Source organism: Rhopilema esculentum, chromosome 7 (assembly GCF_057945365.1).
Source record: "Rhopilema esculentum isolate cy_ngs chromosome 7, ASM5794536v1, whole genome shotgun sequence".
NCBI classification, from domain to species: Eukaryota; Metazoa; Cnidaria; class Scyphozoa; order Rhizostomeae; family Rhizostomatidae; genus Rhopilema; species Rhopilema esculentum.
The window spans coordinates 6,863,717-6,890,426 of record NC_142821.1 but is presented as its reverse complement, the minus strand read 5'-3'; the positions used below and the strand labels follow the sequence as shown (position 1 = coordinate 6,890,426).

At 36.2% G+C, this 26,710-nt stretch overlaps 1 protein-coding gene across 1 annotated transcript; it reads left to right on the top strand.

The window, feature by feature from the left end:
* The first annotated feature begins 1,705 nt into the window (after positions 1 to 1,705).
* On the top strand, positions 1,706 to 26,457 carry LOC135683435 (sphingomyelin phosphodiesterase 4). Its single transcript, XM_065198681.2, has 18 exons — positions 1,706 to 1,917; positions 2,213 to 2,332; positions 3,693 to 3,911; positions 4,386 to 4,488; positions 5,219 to 5,280; positions 7,012 to 7,133; positions 9,099 to 9,249; positions 13,880 to 13,942; positions 18,794 to 18,945; positions 19,567 to 19,654; positions 20,628 to 20,728; positions 21,067 to 21,190; positions 22,055 to 22,094; positions 22,557 to 22,723; positions 23,117 to 23,326; positions 24,231 to 24,404; positions 25,509 to 25,637; positions 26,086 to 26,457. The coding sequence occupies exons 1-18, from the start codon at positions 1,834 to 1,836 to the stop codon at positions 26,398 to 26,400; spliced, it is 2,424 nt and encodes an 807-aa protein (XP_065054753.2). The 5' UTR covers positions 1,706 to 1,833; the 3' UTR covers positions 26,401 to 26,457.
* Positions 26,458 to 26,710: the final 253 nt, after the last annotated feature.

Below are 26,710 nucleotides of genomic sequence, written 5' to 3'. Positions count from 1 at the left end.
GAGCATAAGAGCTGCCAGCTGCCAGACTGACCACCATTAACACGTACACATGTAAAGAAAGCCCTGCAAAACACCTTAAAAACATAATCTTTGGCAAAAACACTGTTTTTGTAGTAACATGCTGCTGATATGGCTAAAGTTTGGCACGTTTAGAGAAATTTCAGTCAATTTGTGAAATAAGAAATTTTAAAAATATATTTTATGACGTCACAACGGAACTCCATAGATGCTGTTCCGCTAATGATTTTGTAAGCAATAAATGCAGCATCTTCAGGACCACCAATGTGAAGAAAGTTTCTTCTTACCCGTTCTAGCCCCCATTGTGGCAACCATCTTGCTTACGCTTTTTTACTTTCTGAGTTTTTGTTCAATGTATTTGTTATAATCTACAGGCCTACCTACAGGGTCGTCAAGTTGCAGCTCAGGCCCATTGATGATTCACAAAACTGGACCCCTTAAGAAATTTCCTGTAGCAATGCCCTTCAGTCTCCCGGAGAACAAGGGAAACGCCCTTTCTAAGTACAATTGTTGACAAAGTTTTTTATGGATTTTCACAAGAATGTGCAAAAATATTTTCCATGAATCAAGGATATGTGGATATTTCTCTACGATAAACTTATAGGAATTAATCCCGAACAAGTAGCTGATATAGTAGCTTTTTGCGTTATAAATAGATCTCATTACACATTACGGGCCCCGTCGGAGCATGGTCCCGGACCTTTTGCCCCTCCTAGCCCCCCTCTCGATACCCCTGCTTATCTATGCAAGTGATTTGAGCTGATCTTAATATTTTATTCAGTGAAAACGTGGGGAGGTCACTGCCCCTCTAGCCGCCCCTGTGGTGCGGGCTCTCATTTTTAGACCAACTTTTCTGTCAAAGAGGCAACTTTTCTGCATAGTTTAATAATTATGTGCACTTCCTCCGACATTGTTGGTAGCTGATTACCCCTTATCCAAGTACTCCATTCAAATCAAACTTTTCGCTCACACCTTAGTACAATGCCAGTGCCGTTGAAACGAAATTTATATTGGGGGGAGGCTGCCCATTGTATTCCTTCTCATTCCGTACACTGTTGCAAAGGAAACATACTACAGCTTGACAATTATTGGGGGGCACCAGCCCCCAGCCCCCCGGTTCCGACAGACCTGAATGCTGGAACGATTCGAAAATTAACTGAATCAAATTGAGTAAAACAAGAATTTAAATTACATATGGATTTCGATCAAGCAATTAATAGCTTCTAAGCATTTAACGAAGCTTTTTGACATAAGGAAAACTTCTCCGAGCTATCAAGCCATATGCCCACACCCACAGTGACGTGATCTCACCCTACACAACTGTATTCGAATTTGAATACAACAATAGCAATTAAAACCAGTAAGATAAGGTATGATATACGATAGAAATAAAAAAGCGTACCTACATAAGTCAAACCAAAGAGAAAAGCTAGGAGACTCTTTCAAACTAATAGCAATACCGATCACTAGGTTTCCTATTTTCCTTAGCTAAATTTCCAGACTGGTCTATTACCCTGTCAGGTCAGAAGGTAGGCAGTTGTAGATAAAGAGGCGTGTTCAAATGCACCCTTCCTCGCTGTTCAACTCAAAATCCCTGTTTCGATTCAAAAACTCCATCGAGGGCCCCCCGTCCCACAATATTCACACAACAATTAAATACTCTTCTCCAGTAGGAGGCCACCACAAAAAGGCGCGAAATGCGAGCTTCAAATTCAGGAAGATCAAAGCAGTTTAATTGAATGAAATAAAAGCGATTTCTCTTGGTGGTTGGAGTGGCTTGATGCGTGTAGTGTAACAGAAAGCCAGGTGTCGAACATGTTCGAGACAGATAGCAGATCGTCATTTGTATCGAAGCAAACGCTAACATCATACACAAAGAGTCCTTATGCACAATTTCAAGTAAGCAGTGTAGCCAGTTTTAGGACCGGATAATGTATTGGAATTTTCCATCAGCCTTTAATTTTCGTATCTTGTTTGTATTAATATTTGCAAAAAGTTACGATGAAAATCCAAGCAAGAATATTTAGGAAGCAGCTTCTTTTCTAGGAACACTAAAAACTTTGCTCACTGTGCATGCCTTATATGCACCCGAGTTTCACGTTCACACAACGGTTTTATTCTTCTCGAAATTTTCAAGCAAAGTGTTTTCTCTGTTGCTGTAAATATAAATTTTCTGCTTTTCTCCGTTTTGTAGCACAGGGACAGTCCTGTTGGTGATATTCGAAGCTACATTAGCAAGGCTCAAAGTACGACTGATGCAAAAGCAAAGTTTGAGAAAATTGCAGAAATTGTCAAAGAGTTTCCTGTCACTGTTGTAAGGATATTTAGCTAATATCGATTTTAATCTGTTCTTTAGTAAATTGAGATGTCAAAACTTCTGATTTCATTAAATTCTAAATAACGCCTACCCCCTTTTTTACAAGAACCAGTAAATTTAAGTTCAGGCTGACTGTTCTTAATTTTATTCTTAAACTTGTAGGGTGTAAGCAATGTGATTGCTAACTTTTTCGCTCTAAGGAGGTGACAAGACATGCTAGAAAATCTTCTGATCCACACATGGCTAAAAATCTTAGCATCCGCACATGGCTAAAAATCTTCACTCTTGAGATAAAATATTGTTCAAAATTGCATTTTACTGTTCTTATAATTTTTTTTATAAAAAAGAGTTTATATATAAGTTCAGTCTCCATTCAAAGATTATTTTTTGCATCCAAGCTCATTTGTAGAGGCTTTCACACAATATCCTGTCTTGGAAGCAACTGAGGCTTATATTTGCAAATGTTAAACATATATTTGAATGCAAAATATTTGCAAAAACTATCACTGGATACATCTCCCAGGCAATTTGCCAATGAATTATTCATGTACCCTATGTCTTGAAATGAATTTTTTCTGCCTTCTTTTGAATCGGCTTATTTTCAAAGTGTTATCTGAGAAAAGGAAAAAAATTGAAATTTTTTTTCAAACAATTTGCTAGTAGATTTGATTATTTGATTTGAAAGCAATGGCTCCACTGTGTCCAGGGGATTGCCACGGGGTGGACTGGGGTCTACCCCATTTTCTTTAAGGCCGTCTTTCTAATTTTTCCAAAACTGGATTAAATACATAAAGGAGGGGGTAATAGTTTTCTTCTCTGAGATTGGTACTTTCTTTCATTTTGATGGTCAGTTACTGTTCTTTTCAGATCTTAGTTGACATAGAGTATGGTGTGTTGGATCACGTGTTCCGTAAATATCGAGAAATTAAAATGAAGATGATCCATAATACACAGTTTCGTCATGCTAAACTATCATGGAAAATTAACATGGAAATACAGTACACAAATTAGCATGTGGTCTTGCCTTCCTTCCTTGTTAAAGATTTTTGGCAATAATTAGCTTAAAAACTTGTATTAAGATGTAAGGATAGTATAATTACAGCCCTACCTTATTAAAAAGTTTAAAACCATTGCTAGCTAAAAAACGCCACTCTGAAATTAACTTTTATGCTATTAGCTTTTATGTCTGTAAACCATTGCCTGTGAAATTTAACTCTTCTAAAGGGTTTGAAAAATGTCAAACTTATTTCCGAAGGTGGGCCAATTATTAAGGAAATACAGTACATGTTACAGAAACAAGGTCATGTCAATGATAATATTACATTAATTTCATATAGAAGTAATTTTTTTATTTTAGGAGCTGACAAAGTTCTTCACAGAGCTTCTTGCAGAAATTTTTGGATTTGGTAACTATCAAGGCTGGAGATTGAATAGTCTAAATGGCAGAATACGAAATGATGAGATCTTGTTCAAAGAAGTTGAGAAGTTTTTGAATCCAACTGGAAAGTTGTTTCAGTTGATAGATAAGCTTGTCAATGAAAATGTGACCTTTGATCTACCATCTGCATTGCTGCCAGTATGTAACTAAAATTATACATTTTTTAATTGCAAACATGCTTTTTTTCATTAATTTTAATGCTTCCTACAGGAGGACATACCTTCAAAAATAATTGCTTGATGGGTGATCACTCTCGTAAGCACCTCCTCCTTAAAACTATGGGCAGATAGTCCTTCTCGTAAAAATTTCTTCATTGAAAGGCTTGCTGTTCGATTTACAGTCTTTCTATCAGGCTCAAGACTTCCTTCTTACATTTTACAATACGTGGCCCTTTTAGCTATTGAGTTCAACACCTCTGTCCTTGAGTGTAGGAGCCCTAACTTTTCTGCTGTTTGTTCATATTGGTAAATATTACCCCCTTTTTATCAGTTTTTGTTATGGAAAATTTATTGTTCTGTCTACAAAATATTTTTCAATATCATTTTAATTCTGTATCAGATTTGCCAACGTGAATGAAGCTTCTCCGTGTAAAATTTACTGTTTCATTTTTAGGGTCATATTTCAGAGTCAATACTAAGTGATACATCATCATTTTTTCATGGTCAGAAAAGTGGTTTTGCGGCAGGTAATCAAATGTTGCCAGCAAGGAAACTGAGTATCCTTTTCTTTGATAAAGTTAATACCCATCTTATTAATGAAAAGTCTTTTCTTTAACTATCCCTTTTCTTTTAGAAAGGATACACTCCTTTTTATATAAGAATTTAAGCTCATAAAATAGGCTTTGGCTTCATAATTTGTTTATTTCAGTGAATACAAGTTTCTCAAAGGTTTCTTATGTTGAAAAGCTGCTAAAGAGCTCCTTTTTAAAAACACACAAGCCTAACATGATGTAACATTAAAAATCACAGCTAATCAATCACAAGGAGCTTTTCTGTTCATTTATCCATGTCAAATAAACAGGAATCATGTGTCTTATCATAAAAAGGAATCATTTCCACCCCATATTTTAAAGACTTTTGAGCAGCATCTTAAGGTTTAAATGATCAGTACTAATGATTTCTTAATTTTTTGGTCATCTTAGGGCTCACTTTCTAAGACTGTGTCTTGTAATAAGTGAATGTATGTGCAGCTTGGTTTTGTTGCTAACCCTTTATGTTGTATTCAATTGATTGATGACCAGTACATCCTTATCAATTATTTGAATTATTTCTCTCAATAATATTTTTGTCATTTTACCCATTATCTCATTCAATGAATTGTTCAGCCAAAATGATCCCTCCTTGTAGATTTTGCTCCATTTCCAATCTTTTTAAATATTTCAAATGCTTTTTACATATTCCAAATGCTTGTAGCTGCTTATATTTTTTCCTTAATTGATTGCTTAGATGCTTTGGAATACTATTTGTTCATATTTTTTTCTTACATAATGCAGCCAAACATTCGAAAGGTATTATGCAACATATTTAAAAATCATTTCCACAGACAGTGGATTTCATGTTGGCCTGTGATGAAAATATTTAGATATATTTGGATTGAATTATACTTCCGTACCTGTTTAATTGAAAGGCCTGTTGAAACCTTTCCCTCCTCTCTGCTGCTAACACTACCCTTGTGTCTTCTAGCATGTCTTGTGTTCCTCTAGCTATTATTTTGATTAATGCTGCCCTAATTAATTATTACGTTGACTAGTAATTTGATTAATACTTTGATTTATACTATGATAAATACTCCTATCAACCAGATCCTGTCGTTTTAACTAAAGATCAACCCCTTTACATGCTGTAGCTCACTGTTGGGTTTGAAAGCTACTTTGACAAAAACAGTACTAAAGCAGCTAAAAAATACAGTGATCTATCAAGGTGTTATCTTCGTTAACCCTTGCCTATGAAAGTTTTATCTTTGTTAACCTTTCCATGGATGCCCTAGGCATTCTGGGAAGCTCGTCCACTTCCCTCTCTCTCTGACATGCTACATCAACTCAGTTTTGACTCCTGTCAAGCTAAATCCATCTAGATGAAGCTAATGAACATATTTCTATCCGCTACAACTATGAACTAAATAAGCGACCACTGCTAAGTCACGAGGAGCTTGAATCAGCCCCTTGATCAGTTTAGGGGCTCATTCCTCTGCTCTCCTGTTGTTTGCTCATGACAAGGCCTGTTCTGTATCAGATTTTCCAACGTGAATGAAGCTTCTAAGTGTTTATTATACATATTGTTTCATTTTTAGGGTCATATCTCAGAGTCAATACTAAGTGATACATCATCATATTTTCATTATATTTTCTGTCATCGAAACAAACCAAGGCTAAGTCCCAAATTTATGGATTTCTAAGCATTGTCAGTAATGCAGATTTTATGGTGCCTGTAAAAGCAAGTCATATAAATGTAAATTTAAAATATTTAAAATGAAAATGAGATGTTATGAAAAAATGATTCTATGATTAATACTATACTCGCTAAACTGTAAATAGTAGATCTTGGAGTCCCACCTCTTAGGAATTAGGTGTTTCTTATTGTTTTCTCATACATTTGATAAACCCTGCCATAGTCTTGTCACCTAAAAGGTAGCTATACACCAATCTTATTTTTTACTAAATAACTTCTATACCGTATTTATTAAATCATAAGTCACCCTTGTTTATAAGTCACCCTCAATGTTTAACAAGCTGCGGCAAATGGAGTTCTTGAAAAAATGTATGCTGCCCTTGATTATAAACCGCACCAATGAAACCATGCAGAGTTATTTGGTTTGAAATGAAGGACCATGAAATGCGAAAAACTGGATTATGTACTTAAGCAAAAAAAAAGAAGTTGGTAGTACTACCAACAACAATCTCTTCCTCATCTTCTACATCATAACACTCTTCAAGATAGCAGGAAAGCTTGGCAAAATTTTTGGGTAGAACAATGTAAGCCACCCTCCTTTTTAAGCCGCCTTTGATTATAAACTGCAGCAAATGGGGCCAATAAATAATTATAAACCCTGCGTTTAAATAAATATGGCAGGTGAACAATGCAAAAGTTATGAAGCACTTTGTAATTTGATGGGATTTATTATTACGAAGTGCTTTTAACTGCCTTATCACGACAATTTACCATCATTTACATCATTGAAAACGTTACTTAATCCTTTTTATATTTTTGCTGTTTTTCTTTGAAAGTCTTTACTTTTCTAGGAATCTATGGATTGGAATGGTGATGTATTGTATATTAGCCTGTTTGAAACATACCTGGCATACTTTTTGCCATTAGAATTAACACAAGCCCAAGAACCAAAAAGCCAGCTAGCTTCACCAAGGTACATCTTATGCATTCCCTAGCCAGTTTTTCTTTAGAGGCTTGTTATCTTAGCCAAAACCTGTTATTTTCTGTAGATAATTTCATTTATTTATTGAAATACCAATTATACAGTGTTTGTTTCAATTAGGTGTAACCAATACCACCCCCTCCCACCTCCCTTTCTGATTATGGATGTGATACAGGCTATTTTGATGAAATTCATTTTGTTCTGTTTCAGTAACGTAAGAACACAAATATTTTTCAATCTTTTTTATTTCAGTCTCATCCATTACATCAAGCTCTAAAAATTTCCATAAAGTAATCAAATCGAAAAATTCTATATCTTAAGCTTCAGTCACCAAAAAAAGAAAAAAAGAAAAGTTCTATTATGCAACAAGTCCTTGATCCTCTCAAGTACAGAAGCACAGATTTGATCAAACTGTAGAAGACTTTGTTCCTAATGCCATTAATTGCTTCAAAGTATTTTTTGTTCAACTTTGCCAATACTTTCAAAGCAAGTGTGTTTTGAAAAGTTTAGCATTCGCTGCCCATATATTCATTTTCATGAAAAACAAGTGTATTGAAATTCACAATATAATTATAAACTACTATCAGATCTAGCAATGACTAGATACTAACAAGACATAAAAAACTTCTTTAATATCTAATTTCTATTTACATTGCAACACTTTTTCTTCCATGAGGTCACAATGTCTTTGTTTTTCAGCAATGGTCAAAATGATCATGCTGTAACCATAAATGTTTTCAAAAATAACAATTATAAGTACCATATTTATTTGATTATAAGCCTTCCTTGTTTATACACCACCCCTGATTATAAGCTGCAGCAAAACCACCCTTGATTATAAGGGGAACCATTTTCAATTGACTATGGTCTCACCCACAAAACCATACAGATATACTTAGTTTGAAATGACGGGGGCAAAAACATATAAAAATCTGATTGTTTACTTAAACCAAAAATAGACATTTGAAGTTCAACCACAAACAATATCTTCCAGCAAGGGGTCATCATTAGCACCCTTAAGTATTTCTTTGTCACCTTCTACATTGTCACCCTGAGCTTCAAGATAGCAGGAAAACTTGGCAGGATCTAATTTAAAACAATGTAAGCCGCCCTCTTTTACAAGCCTCCTTTGTATATAATAAAGCAAAAGACGTGCCAAAAATAATTATAAGCTGTGCCTTAAAATTAAATAAATACTGTAGCAGCAATTTTCTTTTTAGGTGAGCCATAAAGGTACTGTAATCAATAAGGGTCCTGTTTGAAAATAAACTTTAAAGGAAAGAAAATCAGCATTATTTACAACTTGATGTAAATATAAGAAGGCAAAGAATGGTTTTCAAAGTTTTATCATTAAAGGTCCTGTAGTTAGGTACATGGTAGAGTCCTTGTAGATACTTTTTAAGTTCACATTTGAATACAGCAAATAAATCTTAACTTCAAATTTTTATTCTTCAACAATTTTCTTTTATGCTGTGTCAACTTTTTACCGATTAAAAACTGCAGCGTACGTGTTTTGCATTTTTGCTCTTGATCAAATCTTTTCTGATTGTGATTAACGCAGCTGTTCGATGAAGTGCTGCATATCTTGCGAGTATTCTAAGTTTTTCTCTGGTAGATTTGGACAAAACATATAAACAAAGAGAAAGCGAAAATTCAGCAATAATCAAATATTAAGAAGTTAGACCTGAAGTTCAAAATTTATTACACTGATAAATTGTAGGGTGAAGAAGAAGAGGTTTTTATTGAACTCAAATAAGCGCCGCCTATAGTTTTGTAAGGGCATAAAAGATTCATAATCTTTCTTTTTACCCCATATTTTTATAGATATTATATTTTAAACCAATATTTTAATCGTTATAATAATTTTTTATCGTTCCGGGCAGTTGTTTGCTTCATATTTTAAACATTGACTTTTGTTGGCATACTGAGATACATCGTCATATGATTCAATTTTAGGATTACTTCTTCACCAAGCAATGAGTTTTACACAAAATTCGGCGGTACATCAACTCGCAGTAACTGCAAAGTTGATGTTAATTCATTCATAGCCAATTTTGGACTTCGTCCTCTACATTCTGGGTCATGGAAGTCGGAAATTTTTGCGCAGGTGAGCCACGCTGTTCAGAACAGCAATTAAAAATTTCCTTATGTCGCTATGAAGAAATTCCCATTACGTCACCACTATATTATGAAGGCCTGTGTAGCAACGTAACACGAATAATGATTCTGTGTCGTATTAAAAATGATTTTTAATGATTCAATGTGGCTGATATCACGTCTTACATTCTTTGCCACGTTGGAAAATTGCTCTCATGTGCAAGGCAACGTTAGCAAAACGTTCCGTGCAAATTTTTCATTATAAAGAACACCTTGACTTGTTACGAAACTTGATGACACTTTCTTCTTCAGGTACAAATTGCTTCAACGCTTCTTCGTGATCACTGACAATTAATGAAAGTGTAAAGACCCTAACAGGCTGCACGTTGTTGCTTGTAGTTTTCAATTTGGCAAGAATTTTCAACCCGCAATATTTGCTTATAAGGTAGCTGATTGCATTTGAGCACTGTTCTAGTTATGCCTCTAGTAGAATTCACTTGGTCAAAGGCCCAGTTAATCTTTGTTTTGCAGTTTGGCGGGCATTTCTCGTTGAGCCAAAGAGCAAGCTGCAATAAAAGCAATATAAGATACCAAAGTTTGGTCTATCTGGTAAAACAATGTTTGGTCTCTTGTTATGCATAATAAACGCAAATCAAATAACTTCACGAACGAGCTTATACCTGCATACAGAGGCGATTGCAGGGGACCATGAGAAATATTTCAGTCCGAAAATATTTTCCTGTCTATCCCTGACCTAAAAGAAAAGGTAGACTGGATTTAAAACGAAATGTCATCATTTTTTGCAGACTCAGGGCTTTCACGTTCAGAAATCAACGCGCGCGGCCAAAAACTCGCGTGATAAGAGTGGGGCGCGCGAATCAAATTTATTTGTTAACACAGAGCAATAAAGTCTTTTCTATTGAACCATTAAACGTGACAAAACTTTTAATAAATGAACTGAATGCTACACATTGTATAGTTATGTTCATGTTTCCCTCATGAGTTATCGTGAAGGGTACTGTGCGACATAGAGAGGTTTCAGTGACTTTAGAAACGTGACGAAAGTTTCAGAAAAAACAGACAAAAATACCTGTAGCAAATAAAACAAAAAGAAGACTCCGTTTAACCAACAAATGGCAAAGAGGGAATTAATAATGTGCAAGTCCGTTGGAAATCAGGCCCTGTTCCTATTACTACGCTTTCGTAGGAAAACGGAGCTGAATAAATCGTTTTTGATTTTGGGTTACCATTGATACGCGCAAAAACGGAGGCATTTTATAATGATGCTCTAAGTTATCAACCGAAAACAGAGTTGTTTGAAAACGAATCATTTAAATGGGAACAGCGAAAACGAAGTTATTGGAGAACAGAATCATTTAAAAACGAATTGTTTGAATGAGAGAATAGAAAACGGAGTCAACTAGAAACGAATTCGTTCATCTTCTGTTTCAAGATGAGCTCGAACTAAGGATATGAAAGCGGACAAAACAGAGTAATGGGAAAACCTTCGTTTTTGTTTTTGGCCAAAACAGTGTGGGCCAAAGCAATGGGAATGGCTCAAGAATAACGGAAACTGAATGATCGGAAAACGGAAACATATGAAAACGGAATAGTGGGAACAAGGATTCGATGTCAAACTTGCGTTTCTAAAAAGAGCTTCTTAAGTGGATTGACCTATCAGCATCCGGTAATCGCGCTCTTCAAGAGAAATATTTATCACTAGGCGCGCGACTAATCGCTCTCAAAGATAACCTCGGGCGCGTGCCTGCACGCTCGCGCGCTATCGCGGGCCCCCCATTGAAATCCCTGCAGACTTATATTACAACATTACTTTTTGTTGACACACATTTCAGTATTGTTTTAACGAACTTTATGTTGCTAGTAAAGTTTCAAAAGTAAAGTTTCAAATACCAAAAAAAATAAATTAAGAATGCTTTGAGGCTGATGTGATCAAAAAATCAGGCTCAATAAGCCTCACTTTGGAATGATGCCTGCTGTCTTCAGCTGCCAAATTTTCGGAACCCTTCATCAAACGCGAGTCTCGGAGGAAAAGTAAATATAACAGACGGTAATGTTCTAGATATTCATTAGGGCAAATTAAAAAATGTTGCCAAATTTGACAGTTCAAGAAAATATATATGATGTTGTGTACTACTAGATTGCACACGCAGATTCTTGAAGCATTGAGAACATACTCCTTTTCTTTAATCAAATATATACAAACACATCTATTTAACAAATGTCCACACTACAACTGCCGAAATTCTAACATAAAAGAACGCGTGTCTGATTTCACACCCACAGCGAGGACTGGGCACGAGCCAATCCACATGATGTTTACAATATATAGAGACAAATACACTTGGTGTCTTACTTCGGCTAGTTGACAAAACTGCTAATGATGCATTGTGACTCAAGCAGAAATTCTTGCCAAATTGAAATTTTTTGAGTACACCTTATTTTATAACAACCAGTAAATTTCAGTTCAGGCTGACTGTTCTTAATTTGGTCTTGAATTAATAGAGTGTAAGCAGTGTGGTGGCTAGATATTTCGCTCTAAAGCGGGGGGGGGGGGGGGGTGGGGGGTGTTCAGGCCTCATTTGACAAAAAGTGAGTGAGACATTTGCCGAAGAGTTTCACCGAAAAGCACCCACATATGGCTAAAAGTCCTCGTTTTTTAGATGAAGCGTTGTTGAAAATTACATTTTACAGTAGCTCAGCCTCAGCTTGTTCTAATTTTATTCTTAACTTTTACCAATTTTGAGGCTTGTGTTCTTATGAAATTGTTCTTCTAACAAAGTGTATATGCAAGAAAAGAGATTCTTGTATCCAAAAACCTTTCTCCGAAAAGCATTGAAAACCAGGCGGGATTTGGGCGTTGGCCTTAAATCAATTCGTTTAAATGACCTTCCATACGGTCGTTCACCGTGTGACCGCCGTCTTTTTTCGGCTCTGTAAAGGAGCTTTTTATCTTATTTGCTAGTTACACATGCCCTTTTGGTGTTTTACCAGTGACTTTGGAATTCGGAATTAATAACAAAACTATAAGGCAAAACCCAGAAGGTAATGGCGAGATTTTCATAAAAATGGTATATAACTAGGCAATCTTCCAAAATGCTAGAGATGTGCTATATATATTTTTGAAACAGCACTGGAAATTCAAGCTTTCCATTCTACTGTTGTACTATCCACAAGGTGATATATACCAAACTTGCTTGCAATTGGGTTATATAATGGCTTTATTTCTAAAAAACCTGCTTGTCAGATATTTCTTAGTCAAATTCAAAGTTTAATAAAATTGATACCAAATGTTGATCTCTCTTCGATCATTTCCATTCAGTTTTTCTTATAAGTAGGCCTTAACAGCTGCATGTTCCTTGTGTCTGTCGGCTCTTTTGAGATATTTCCTTGATGTATTTTCGTTGAAACTTGCTGCCAATAACAGCGACAAATAACGTGCCAGGAACCTTAATTGTTGTTATTTTCACAGCCAATTCTCTGCCTTGGCATTAGCAATTCTAGATAAATAGTCTTTTGTTGCTTGTACATTTTATGTTGCTTTAGTCAAACATGATTTTTCAGACTTTGATAAAATTCTCAAAATGTTTGTAGCTTATAGAATTCTCATACTTTTCACCCTAGAATCAAAACACCGCTTACTTTAGCTGATAATTTCGGAAATATGATTGAAATATGACCCGTTTATACCTTAGTGGAATTTTCTAAAATCTGCACGTAATTGATGTCCATGATTTTTTTTCCATCGATTGAATCTAAAATTTCATAGATTTTTAAAGATAAATTTTCATAAAATCAAAGTATAACATATCTCCACGCGAGCTTCCTCTTCCCAACTCTGCTACGCGGTCCAATACATTTTACTGGGGAAATGTTGATCTTCCTTTCAGAAAACCAAATCGTTCCTTATTGAATTTTTGTCCTTTTCTTGTTTTTAACATGCTCTCTCTCATCAAGGTTTCTTCAATAGTATTATTTTTTTATCTGACTGGTCTGTAATTTTCTGCATATTCAAGTCATATTTAGCATACTGCCTTTTTTTTTGAGCTTGTCATTTCCGATGAAGTTTGCAGTTATATCTGCCATTCTCAATTTATCAAAACACGTCTCATTTAGTGGAAGTCATACAACACCATTAAGCAATAACACCTTTTTTCTTTACCGCTATTTACCTCTTATCCAACAATATACAGTTTCATTATTATTATTAGTATTTGTATTATCAATTTATTTACAATAGGCTTAAATAACAGCTTATTTACAGCTAAGTAAGGCCTACTACAGAAGTAATGTTACCAACATATATACAAGGGAGATTTGTTGCATAAAAAATGTAATAAATATGTTAACTGCAATAACATATGTCTACTTCCTTTTTACAGTTCTTTAAAGTTTTTCTCATTTTCATTCAATGAGGCCATCTTTTGCGACGTAATTCTTTTAAAGCCTGCAGTTGCAATTATTCACCTTTCCATTTTAATGGCTGCTCTTTCCCGAAAATGAAACCAAATGTCCAAACTTTTGACCGATACGATCGCAGAAAATATATTTTCCAAGCATTTGATCTACAAAAGTGTTTCATGTATTATATTCACCTTTGTCGTTATCTGATTTCTTTGTAGATATTTAGTGATCTTTGGCTTGCTAGCGGTCGGCAGTTTTCAACAAGAGGAATCTACGCACAGGTTGGTACGGATATCAATTAGTGTTATCCCAAGACTTAAGGCCAATTGATTTGTATTTTTTAGAATTTCACATGTTAAACTGCCAACCGACTTTCGATTGTATTTATGACGATCATTTCGACCCTAAGCTTTGCTCGAAGATAATTCTAATTTCCTAATTTTCATTTCTGAAAACTTTGCTTAATCCTTGTAGAATTGATGTGTTGATGCTCAGCAATTTCCTACACATTTCTTTCCAATTTTCATGGATTATAAGTGTTTTTAATTGAAGCTTACCTAAAAGACGTGGCAAACTATTAACAGCTCAACTGGAAAAAAGCAAACAACAAGGTCTCTTAAAGTATTTAGCACATCAAGTTATATCATAAAATATATTTAATAGATACTTAGGTAGTTGATTTCTTTGTTTCGCAGACTTGACATGTACTCTATCTAACTAAGTACGTCAAATTTCGCCAGAAAGAGAAGTTTCAGTTGTGCAATTTGCGTAGTCATAAAGCTTTAGTGCGATAGCCAACAGTGGGCTAGGTATAAGTACCTCAGTCCAAATAAAACCTTTGGTGAAGTTTTAAATCTAGGTCTACGTTTCATTTTATCTAGTACTTCGGATTACACCAGGAAACAAAGTTTCAGCCGTATAACTTGTATCGTTACAAAGTTATGGTGCAAGACCTAATATAGGACTGGGTACAAGAACAGTAGTCTAAAAATTGCTTCTGTGGAATTTTTAGAGCTGTTTTTGCATCCCATTTTTTCTAAGCTCGTCAAATAACGCAAGAAAGAAAATCTTTCGGTTTTATGACTTGCAAAGTTAAAAAGTTGTAATGCTTTACCTGAAAGAAGACTGGGTACTAGTACCCCAGTCTAAAAATAGCTTTTGAGGGCATTTTTGAAGCTTGATGTGTATTTCATCTTACTTAGCATATCGGAATGTAAACTATCATAACATGCACAATTTTACTGCTCTGCGTCTGTACTATAATGAAACTTCATGAAGCAAGTTGTTTGACAAAACGAAAAATTTCAACAGCTATAACTTGTTGCTTCAGGTCAGATCACATTGTTCTTTTTATAATTTTTGCAAAGTTTTGCAAGCTCTTTCTGATGATATCATCAGATTTGAAAAATCTGGAATTTGAAATTTTGCTGACCGTGCAATTTTTATGCTTCCGGTCATTTGCCAGAATGCCAGAAACGCAATTTCCGGTCATTTGCCAGAATGTTCCTAAGGCTTAAAATGGTCAGTGGCCTTTACTCTTATGATTTCAACTTTAAAAACTTAGGTTAAGCAGGTGGCAGGTTGCTAGATGGTTCTGCAAAATTCCCTGTCTATACCTTAGTATCCGTCGGTTTCTTTCAAGGCCCCGTCATACTGATGTTGAAAACTAAAATTTTATACCAGCATACTAATTTATACGCTTTAGTTAGATTTCATACTCCAGTTTTATGCGTTGTACGCATTCCGCTTGGGCGCTTTGGTCTGGTGCAAAGTTGTCGAGTGGAAAGTTGAGCCCAAAGTCGAGTTGTATTTGAGTGGAAAATTGAACGGAAAATTCAATACAATATGGAGTGGACATTCAGATGAAAAACTGAATGAAACGAATGGTGGAAAGTTGATTGTGAAGTGAAGTGCAAAGCGGAGAGTCAAGTCGAGTACAGAGCTGTCGCGCGTGAAGTCGAGCCCAAAATCGATTGTGAAGTCAAGTGAATTTTGATAACTCATCCTTCACTTCTAAGCTAAATATTGCTCCGCTAATATCATGCATTTCCAAAGAAATGTGTAAGCTTGAAAACTAGCCAAGCTGCATAAACATCTCGTAAAGAGATACTACACCTGAAGTGTCTTTTAATTATGGTTCGCAGATATTGTGGTAACAATTTATATTATTGCTTATTGCTTCTTGCGAATCTTCTCTTGAAGGTACTAAATCCAGAGACAATGGCACAATGCTTACTTCTGGTGATTCTGCGCCAGGTCGTGAACGCTTCATGCTAAGGAATATTTTCAGTCTTCCTATCAGTGTTTTTACAGATGGGCATATGCTGTTGCCCTCGCTTTTTTCGGGTTGTTTGTCCTTGTTCATTGGGTTATTTTCTAAGAGAAAAAGTTAGACGTTAAATTTATTAATGCTGTTTTAATAGAACGCCATTCTTTCCCCAGACCCTCTCTCACTATTTTGATGGTAACAATTGGCACTATCGGATCGAAGCAGCTGGAGCATAGCTCAGTCAAAAAGGCCAACTCACTAGCGATTTCAACCGACTTGTTGTTTTTCCATACCGTTACAAGCTTTAGCACTGCATGCGGTAGAATTCGAATTGAATAGAACAAAGTTAAAAGGACTGTACCAGTTGTACGCTTAAGGTTACGGGCCAGCAAATTGTCTTCATTGCTTCTCCCATTTCCCATTCCAAATGGGACAATTCTTCTTTCACTTTTGAGTTTCTTCTTGGCAAAAGAATAAAGATGAATGTTTAAAACTGAGATTATTAAAACTAACGATAGCTGGGCTGTGCCCCAAATGAACTTGAATTCTGTGCTATGTGACGTTGAATAATACGCGGTATAGCCTTGTCCTGTGCCCAGAAGCGCTGCTATCAGTAGAATGTAGACAGCCATCCACACAGCAAGAATAGTGAAGCATAATCTCCATCTTGTCATAATCAGTGGGTACACGAGTCCGTAGATGCAAACCATATAGCGATTGATTGTAAGCAAGACAATGTTAAGTTCTTGTATCATCAACCCTGGTGTTACCAAAAAATACAGCCAGGCTTCTTTGGAATGTTTTCTTGAGTCATCCTTGAGAGAGTGTGTCACTACTACTCCAAGAGCCGAGGTCATGTCTGCTACGGCGATCCCGGTTAAGATTATATTTTGCAGAATGAAGGTCTCGCATTGTAGGCATCTTTTCCAAATAATTCTCATTAAAAGGGTGTTGCATGCGGTAGTTAATATTGCATACGCACTGACAATATATGGATTACTGTTAATGTAGTCAGATGCATTGAAGAGATTCTTTGCCATAATCTGTTTGATTCTCAAAACTTCAATCTCAATGACATCTTCTAAAGAGTGCGTTTTCCATTTTGTGTACGCATGGATTTTTTTGCCTTAAACCAAATCCCAGTACTCACGTCCCTGGCGAATCACCTCATCTTAATATTTCTTTCTCCTTTATACTCATGCAGTCCAAACTGACAGTTGCTGTGCCACTGTCTGTTAATCGTACTCTAGAACAAACAACGCACTTCTTGTGAATTTCAAGAGCTACTCGCTGAAACTGTCTTTATACACCCTCGGTGTACAAACACCTGTTCCATTCATGTTGCCAAGAGCGACATTGGCACCTTAAACGTATTTCTTAACGATGGTCTACGCAAGTTGATATTGCGCCCACCAGCTGATTTTGCTTCGTGTTGGTTTCGTTTTTTCCCGTCTAGTCAGTAAGGAACTTGAGAACATAAAAACGCGATACCCAAGATTGCATGGAGGAGGCTGCAGGCTAATTATTACGACCGCTGCTTTAATTTTAATTATTCTGTTTGGAATTAGGAATTTGATGTCTTATTGCTTGTTATTTTTTATTTTTCATTGTTTCTCATCCCGTGAAACAATGTCTTTATGCAATTTTATAAATGCTTTAAGCAAGCACTACACCTTGCATCTGTTTTAAAAAGGAGGGTTTTATGTGCAGGTGACTGAGACGCGCGGCTTTGAATATCAAACAAAAACTGCCTTTTTCTGCTCTCAAGTCTTTTTTACTAGTGTGGGGGCAAGGCGAGTTTGCAGGTTGAAAATTAGACCTCCAGTCTGTGATGTTTTGTGATATTATAGACTCCAGTCTGTGATATTCAAGGCAATTGAACCACATCACATATGAAGCCAACCTCGAAGACTCAAAAGGATTGAGTATCGCAGAAGTGATAAGAATGACGAGGGGTATAAAAGTCTTGATCGGTTTTGGTAGAGGTGCTATGGATGATCCCCCGATGATGATGAAACTCTTAGGTGATCCCCCCGTAAAATGATGACTGTCAACCTGCTAGTCGTTTATGGCATACTTTCTTCTGATTGTTTCAAGTAGAACCATCCAAGCCCAAAGAATTTTTCTTAATTTTTTTGAAACTGAAACAGGCAAAGTTATCAAGGCACATTTTTATTATTAGTTCTATGATTATCAATTTTTTTGCAGTATTCTGGTAAAAAAGTAGCTTTTTTACAGCTTTTTTACATATTATTCAAGTTGCCAAGCGAATAATATTTTACTCCAAATAATCAAGAAATGATAGCAATGTGATGATATATCCACAACGAAGATTCGCTAGCATTTAACTCAGCTCCTGTCCCATCTAGCCCCGGAAGGAAAGGTGCTTTTTGAGTGAATGAAATTAGGTTGTACTTGTAATGTTGAAGTGCAACTCGGATTTGCGGGATTAACTCGATGGTTTCGCGCATTTTTCTTAATTATCTGACACTTACCTTCCACAACTACGATTTTTTAGTTTCAAAGGAGAGTTTAATGTATTATTAATTACTGACTTTTGCGATTCAGGAGACATTTAAGCCTTCGGATTCTTCCTTAAATCGTAAAATCCTGTCAAGGCTTGTAAAGCTAATATTTATGGTCATTTGCGAAGGATTTTTTCGCCTCGACAACAAAGTCTACTTAAGTATTTTCAGATATTGAACAGCACCTTGAGATTTTTTCTTTTGATTTGATTAAGGTGCTATGAGGGGGTTAGAGATAAAGGGATTAAAGACAGTGGGAGTAGGGGCTAACAACATAGGAATCGTGTGCTTAGACAGGTTTCAGCACAACTTTTTGATTGGTTATTGTTTACTTTCAGGATTACTATCTCCCGACTGATGACCAGGTTATTTTAGTTCGAATATTTATAAAACACATGCACACGTTTCTCAATGGCAAAGGATCACCCTACAGTAGCAGTTCCACTACCTACCCTGCTTCTTCAGCTGGCCAAGAGGATGAACTCAAAGGGTATGTTTACAGTATCGTACAGCGTTGGGGGTTGGGGGCTGGGGGCTACAGCCCCCTGGGTTAAACCTTTAAAATTTAACGTTTACAAAATCCATACTTTGTGGTCGGTCCCATATGTCTTTCCATCATCATAATCCCAGTGGCTGATCGTTGAACCGTTATAAGATTGAATCAATTTTAGCTTTAGAAATGATTTTGCTTTGTGTTAGCGAGCGAAAGTCGTCTTTTTGTGCAATTTGAATGCAGCATATTTTCCTGCTCAAACCGCTACATTAATTTCTCAGGGTTGTATGTAAGAAGCATGCAACAGGAAAAATACCATACACTTTCGAATTTTTTAGAATTAAGAATAATCAGCAAAAAAACACAGCAGACGATGAGCCGAACCTGGTCTTATCTAATGTGTATGCCCCTCAGGCAAGGAATTATGGGTGACATCTGTGACCTACCAAACCCGTAATTATGATTCTCACCCAACCAATCATACTCCTAAAGTTTCAAAGTTCATTATATTTATGACTTGCTTAAGAGGTTTTACACGTTGTTTTCTGACACTGGAGTTAATTTTGTAATCGTCAGCTAGAAATTGTTTGTGCTTTAAAAGTGCTTTTTTACATGTAGGGCCATTGTATCAATCGTTCAAAAAAAGCTCTACCTGTTCCTGAAGAACTGCTTTGCACATTGGCCTCTTGGCGCTTCCTTCAAAATGGTATATATTTTGACGCAATTTAGTCTTTTGCAAACATTACTTTACATTATTTTTGATATTTAAGTAATGAATTACCTTTTTGAAGAAACAAGGCCTTTTTGCTAAAGAAAATTGAATTTCCTAGACTAAAGTCATCTAAATTAGTAAAATCGACCATTGTCTTTCTGATTTTTCCTTTATCACAGAGAATTTCTAAAATGTTTTCTTTATTTTGATGACTTCGTTCTCTTCAGTGATATTTATAAACAGGGTACACTTTGGCCTGTTTTATGAGCAAATGAGCCCACCTTGTACCCTTTGGGCTGAGAGATGAGATCCAGCCTTCCTTTACAAATGTTCGTACTTTCCACCTTGAGTTTATATGAGAAAAGATTTTTCCGAGGCTAGTAGGATCCTGCTTTTGGAATGAAATTTCCCGATATAAGCGCTTAGCCGGCTGATCGACAGGATGAAATTAGCACTCGTTCGCAAGTGCAAATTTGCTTCTGGAAAACACAATGACGACATACGAAATCGTAGGATCCGCGAATGTAAAGCCTTGAGCCTCGTCGTTGAAGCAATGAGACGATCTGCCATTTGTTAAATTTCTTGAAAGAAGACAGGTCAAAGCTCACGTACCAAGCATAAGGTTCAAAGCGATAAATTGACGTATTGTGGTCTGAAGAGACAGCGGGAGGCTGCGATAAAAACGAATCCATTAACTAGAAAGTGGGATAATTCTGCTCATATTGTCAGACCCTTGGGGATGTTTTTCCAGAAGCTTTTGATCTTTGATACGGGAAGTCTATTTTAATGTATCTTGTGTTATTTTAGTCACGAAGTTGTTCTCCAGATACAATCGAAGTCATTTAGGGATGAAACTTGTTGACATATGTCAAGGGTATCTGAGTTGATTTTGTCACGAATGCTATGATTGGCTGATTGTGCGTTAGAAGACAATTTGTATCTGCATTTTTGTGATTTTGTGCCCTAGGTGCTTGAAACCTGGCTGAGTTACATTCAGCCATGGAGATATCAAACTCAGTCGAACCTAGAGAACACAGGGCAAGATGGAACGACTGATTTGAGCTCCTGGTAAGTATAGGTGTATGTTTCTCTGAGTGAGTAATGCACAACACTGTATTCCACGATCTTCATTTATCATTGATTCAAAAAGCGACAATTATTATCCATGTTTTTTCACGAATTAATAATTTATTGCCATTACATGTTAATTTGCTAGATTGACTTCTCTGTAGCTTGTTTTTATCCTTAAAAAGCTAAAATGAATGGCCGGACACATGTTGCTCCAATCAATGCATGAACTCACATTTTTCTATCTTAATTATGTTTCTAAAATCGATTCCCTTTATCAACTGTTTTTTTTGCTCATATCAACAGTTTTGCATCCTAAAAACTTATTTATTGTCTAGGAGTGTCTTCATCGAACACAGTCTCCTGTTTTACACAGTACTCTTCAGAATGTTTATGGTAAGAGCAATGCGACTTGATTTGCAAGCTGTCAAAGATGTAGAGTTTATTTGTAGGGTTAGCAAGGTAAGCCTGGGGAATTTTTCATTTATTTTTTATTGCTCGAGTTTTATTGAAAAATTTTCCATAAGAATTTAGAGGCTTTGAACGGTTTTGATCAGATGTTTTAAACAGCTTTGTTTCTCTATGAAAAGTAGGAAAAGCCTGCCATGTACATGTGTCATAAGGGCATGTAGCCCCACGAAAGCATTTCTCAACTTAGCAGATGAGAGTCATTTATGATTATGGTCCAACACAACGTTCTAGAGCCAAAAAAACTGACTCAAGTTTGATTTTCTCAAATGTTAGGAACCACAAGCCCTTTTCAAAACATTGATATACTCTAACTGAGCTTTAAAAAACTGATAATTTTCTTGCATCATTTTACTTATTGTACAGAACATAACAGATAAAGCATCATTTGAATGGATATTTTCGGTTATCGTTGAAATGTGTTTTATGTGGTAAAGTCGGAAAACAATCACAACAAATAACGAATATCCTCAACCAATAAATCCAATCAATTCATATCCAAATTTATCTTAAAACGAAATCTAAAATCTCTCTCTAAAATGTCTCTTCGTCCATAATTCCACTTACCAAAAAAATCCCTTGTTCAACCGTTTTCAAATTACACGTGCTACTTTAATAGACGGGCGTTAACCTACTTACAATAACGAAACGATAACAAAACGGGGGTGACCTGTTCACATCTAATTATCCAAGGCTGGCCTCTAAATAGGGACAACTGTGAAAGGAAGACTTTGTTCGAAATAAGCAAACTTCGACACAACCAACCAGCTACTTTGGTTGAATGTGGTTTATGAAAGTTTGGTAACCAAGATATTTCATAAAATCTTTTTCTATAGATTTTTTATGTATTTATTTCAGGTATTTTCACAGGCGAACCTTGCCGAGCTTTTACAGGAAGGTAATTGTTTTGGTAATTGTTTACTAGTATTGGATGGCTTGTCATAATAATTGATATGTGTAATGTTGAATCTCATTAAGTTGGACTAAGATGATGTTCCGACTTAGCGACTGCTTAATTATTCAACGTACGACTTTTGACTTGAGCAAAGTAGAAAAAACCAATAGCATTTAAAATTAGACTGACTTAGTGCAAGTCGGAGTCAGCCGGGATGTGTAGTTAAATACACCTCCTGCTTTAACATCAAAGGACATCTCAACAAGCAGAAAACCTCCTCAAAACGGACATCTGATTCAAGCGGACCCCTAAAATTTCGAAATTTTGCTGTATAATGTGTATTTTGCGGTATTTTCAATAATGCAGAAACATTTCTTGAAGATTTGATTTTTTAATTCTTTTCAAGTGTACCATTCAAGGTTACTCTGTGCTACCAGTGACTTATTCTCTTCCTTCAATTAAAAGCTGAAGAATCGTTGTTTACACCGTCGAGCCAATCAAGAATCAACCATCTCTCAACGCAACGCCTAGGGTCAATATACACTGCATTTCAATTCCCTCATAAAGGAACTGACTTAGAAGATACTGGCTTTGAGTATGAACCATTGTTTGATCCACTCTTTGTGCAGCAGGTAAAAATGCTTATATTTAACATTATTTAAGCTGTCGTACCCACTTGTATTATTGACACTTTGGCAGTCTGTTTTTCTCCTTTTGTTGCATGTAGAGAGGCCGTTTTTGAGTTTGAATATTTTAAGTTGAATTCTTGCAAATTATATGATATATTTTACATTGTAAGATTAGTATTTTTGTGCGTATCGCTTCTTTCTAAGGGAAAAAGATTTTTTTCGATTTTATGCATTTTCGAATCAATCAATGGCATTTATTTTTGTCTACTGATGCTACGGCTCCAGTTTGTAGGCATGTCAATGACTGTTTTCAGTGCCCCGTTAAGGCCAAAACAAACTTTTTTGCAATTATTAAAGTATGTTTTGTCAATGCACAAGTCTCGTATGCCTTTTTAGATGGAAGGATTGGCACAGCAGATTGCTGATGAGGAGCAAAAAGTTAAAGACCAAATTGCAAGACGGTCAATGAAAAGTGTCGACAAAAGTTTTATGGGGCAAATTAGGACGTTTTTCTCGAGTGGATCCGAAGATGAAGATGCATCTCAGGATGAAAAGCTGGAGGGACGACTCAACATGGTTTGCAATCAGCTTGCGCGTATCTTTAAAGTATGTATATCAAGAGATTACACAATTCTATCTTTACGCTTAAATACAAAAGGCCACAAAACGGATGTTTAACGTTCAGCGTAGATGTGTTCTTAATTGTTTTTCGCGAATGTTGGTTTGTTACTGTGTTATCAAGCTTCAAGGCATACAGATTCTAGTAAATTATTGAAGGTAGACTGAAAACTCCAAAAAATAGATGAAATAAAGTCAGAAGAGACTTCTTAGGTGTGCCTATGGATAGCAAATTGAGCTTTGGTACACACAAATATCAAATCTTTTGAAAAGCTGAAACACAACTGAATGTTCTGAAAAGATTAAGATCATATTTGATTTGAAAAAGACATCACGTTCCTGCAACCGGGGAGGGGAGGCACTTGACTAGGAAATGACGGGTATGCAGAAATACTTTTTGCACTACTAACCGAAATACTACTAACCTTGTCCTATAAAAAGTATGACAAAAATACGGCAAAATTATGTCTATAAGTGTACCAGATCTCATGATATTTACTAAACACAGAAACGCCACTGCACCCAAACACACTCATTCTAAGAAAATTCTAAAAACATAATAAACTGAAGTCACCAATTTCTTCCTTGTAGGTTTCGTAATTTTTTACCCTGTCCCAGAATTTTTAGGCAGTTCAAAAACTGTGTCCCACAATTTTCATTGGAAAAGGTTACCCTGTCCCGCGGCACATCCTGCAAGGTCAAGTATGGCAGTGCTCCCCCCCCCCCCCGTACCCTACGCTTGTTGACAAATCAAAGTTGCCACTGAACCCAAATAATCATCTACCCAATATTTCTGTTGTATTAGTTGTCGTCAGAACCTTGCTGGGGTTTTCTAACTTCTCAATGTCATTGCTTAATGAAGTGGAAAGTAATGGATACATTTTTATCGTAGTTCGCCCCACCTGAACCGAGTGAGGCAGCGATGATGTCGGTAGATGGGAGACACAATGTACAGCTACCAAGGCCTTTTGTAGCCAGCCACTACTATGAAGATGGCAGGCTGTTACCTGAATATACAATCGAAGATGATGGTAAAGTGACTCTTACGGACCGTGGAAGATGGCAGGTGAGTGGTCATTAGGCCCATGAACGATGGGGTCCTGTTGAATATATAGGAATGGAGCAATGAAATGGGAAATACTATACGATACACAATTTGGTATCTTGTCATACGTTTTATGGGGCGTGGCTTTTATTGTGACCATAAATTTTCTCGAATTTCATGCCTACAAGGAAGAAAACAAGAAGGAAGATACCTCTTTTGTCAGTTCAGTCTCAAATTTTGCTTCTATTGATGTTGTTACAAGAACAATTTTTAGTACAATTTTCATCGTTAATTTCCTGATAATCTTGATTGTGAAAAAAATTGCCAAGGGGTGAAAATAAGTCTTGCTACAATTGCTACATGCTACAAATCTCGATAAAAGGCTTTTCCCGTCGTATTCGTTTCCATTTAGTTACTAATTCAATGTTTTCCCATATCCTAAATCCCTTGCATCACCCACTAGTCAAGCATCCTTTGGGCACATTCACATTTCCAGTTTACCAAATACAGTGATAGAGCCTCCTTCCTCGCATCCTAAAAGAATAGCATTTTGGTGACTGTTAAGCATTGTGTCAAGGGGGTAGGAGCACATCTCTATCTCTCTCTGAGTATCTTGTCCTTACAGGACGCTGTCTGTCATTGATCTCCACAACTCTCTATCCCCAGATGATCTCAAAAAAGTTTCACTGGATACCTCCATCCATGAGCTTAAACTCTTGTCAAATGCGTGGTCTTCCTCTGCTTCGCTTTTCTTTGATTTTCCCGGTAACCGCTAAACATTCGACCCTCCTTTCCTCATAATGTGTCCTAAAAACTCAGTAGGAGCATGCCATTGTTTATATGCAGATTTTTAACATAATTTACTGCGACTTTGGGCAGGCATAGCCGGTATCCCTCATCTCTCCCAAAGGAAAGACCACGCTCTTGGAGCATTCAAGTCAATTTTCAAGCTCGAATTCAACAGCCCTCACTCTGATTTGAAACATTGCTCGGAATCCTCAGAGAAATTGAAATATGAAAACAGAGCACAAGCCTTGGGGGTAATCCTAGTAGTTTTTGCACGCAATGTATCTTGAATCTCCCAAAAAGTCACATATCGGGTAATTTTTTTCGTCGTATCACTAGATTCTGCAAAAGATGAGACATTTTGATGTCCAGGGAAAGGCAGCTGTTGATTTAGAACCAATAAGAAGTTATGAGATACCTTCGGTCGTCAGATGGCTGTATCGTCTTTCTTCAAGAATCAATGAAAAGGTATGACCTACATAGACATGGATACGTTTGTTGCAAAAATTGGAAAGAGTAGTTACTCTAGTTCCTTGGCCCAGAAAAAGCTGGTGAATGTTTCATAATAGATTAAGAGAGCCAGCCCCTCTTGAGCTTTCGCCATGCGCCCGAGCTCGTTCTCGAGCTGACTCCCGAGCTTGTTTCAGATAGCTTTTAACCAGTAAGTCTTGTCATTTCATTTCCAAAAAAACTTGTCATTTCAAATTATTTCCTAAGGGATTCAATGATAATGAGTAAATGGCTAATTACTTATATGTAGCCTACATATTTATGATTTGTGGAACTGCAAGTGATTCGTGCATAAGCTGTATCTTTTGTATGAGAGATTTAAGAAATTATAATGGATTTTTTAATTCGTTGTTCAATTTGATTTTGTATTTTCTACTTACATGTTTGTATTTTATTTGTTTTACAGTACAGAGAACAACTCATGAGTTCATATAACAGCGAAAACATCGTTGGTAAAACATTAAGAACATTGTCACCAAAACTCTTTGAGCATCGTGGGACATCTGTTCGATTGCCGTGCTCAGCAGCTACGGAGAGGGTGCAACCGAAGATTTCTCTTCGTTTTCTTGGCTCTTATTACACCATCTACTACATCCTATGGCTTTTGATAATTGCAATACTTTTTGACATAGGGATCTTACAGTTCGTTTTCATGTTGCTGCTATTATTTGTAGTTTTCACGCTTCAAAATGTCGTATCCTCGCCTGTTAAATTAGAATAGAAGTAAATTTTGTTATAACTTACTAAAATGGACAAATGATAAAAATTTATGATGAAAGTTCGGTTTGTCTAATTTGCATTATCTCGTAGTTTGTCATAATTCGGAACACAGTTGCTGAGTTTAAACCCCTTAAAGGTATTTCGAATAGCTTGCATATACAAATGAATATAAATATATATAAATATATAAAGAAAAATGTTTTAGAAAGACAATGAAAAAAGACAATTTATTATTTTTCTGGCGAAGGTTTCCATAATTTCTTTATCAGAACTTTTCGTTGAGGCCTGAGAATCTCTTGACCCATTAAACC

What these genes read in the sequence shown, in the direction of transcription:
- LOC135683435 (XM_065198681.2), top strand. Translation starts at nt 1,834, where the DNA reads ATGTTCGAGACAGATAGCAGATCGTCATTTGTATCGAAGCAAACGCTA. An exon ending in TGCCGAGCTTTTACAGGAAG is followed by an intron (nt 22,095 to 22,556) that starts GTAATTGTTTTG and finishes TTCAATTAAAAG; the next exon opens with CTGAAGAATCGTTGTTTACA. An exon ending in ATCCACTCTTTGTGCAGCAG is followed by an intron (nt 22,724 to 23,116) that starts GTAAAAATGCTT and finishes ATGCCTTTTTAG; the next exon opens with ATGGAAGGATTGGCACAGCA.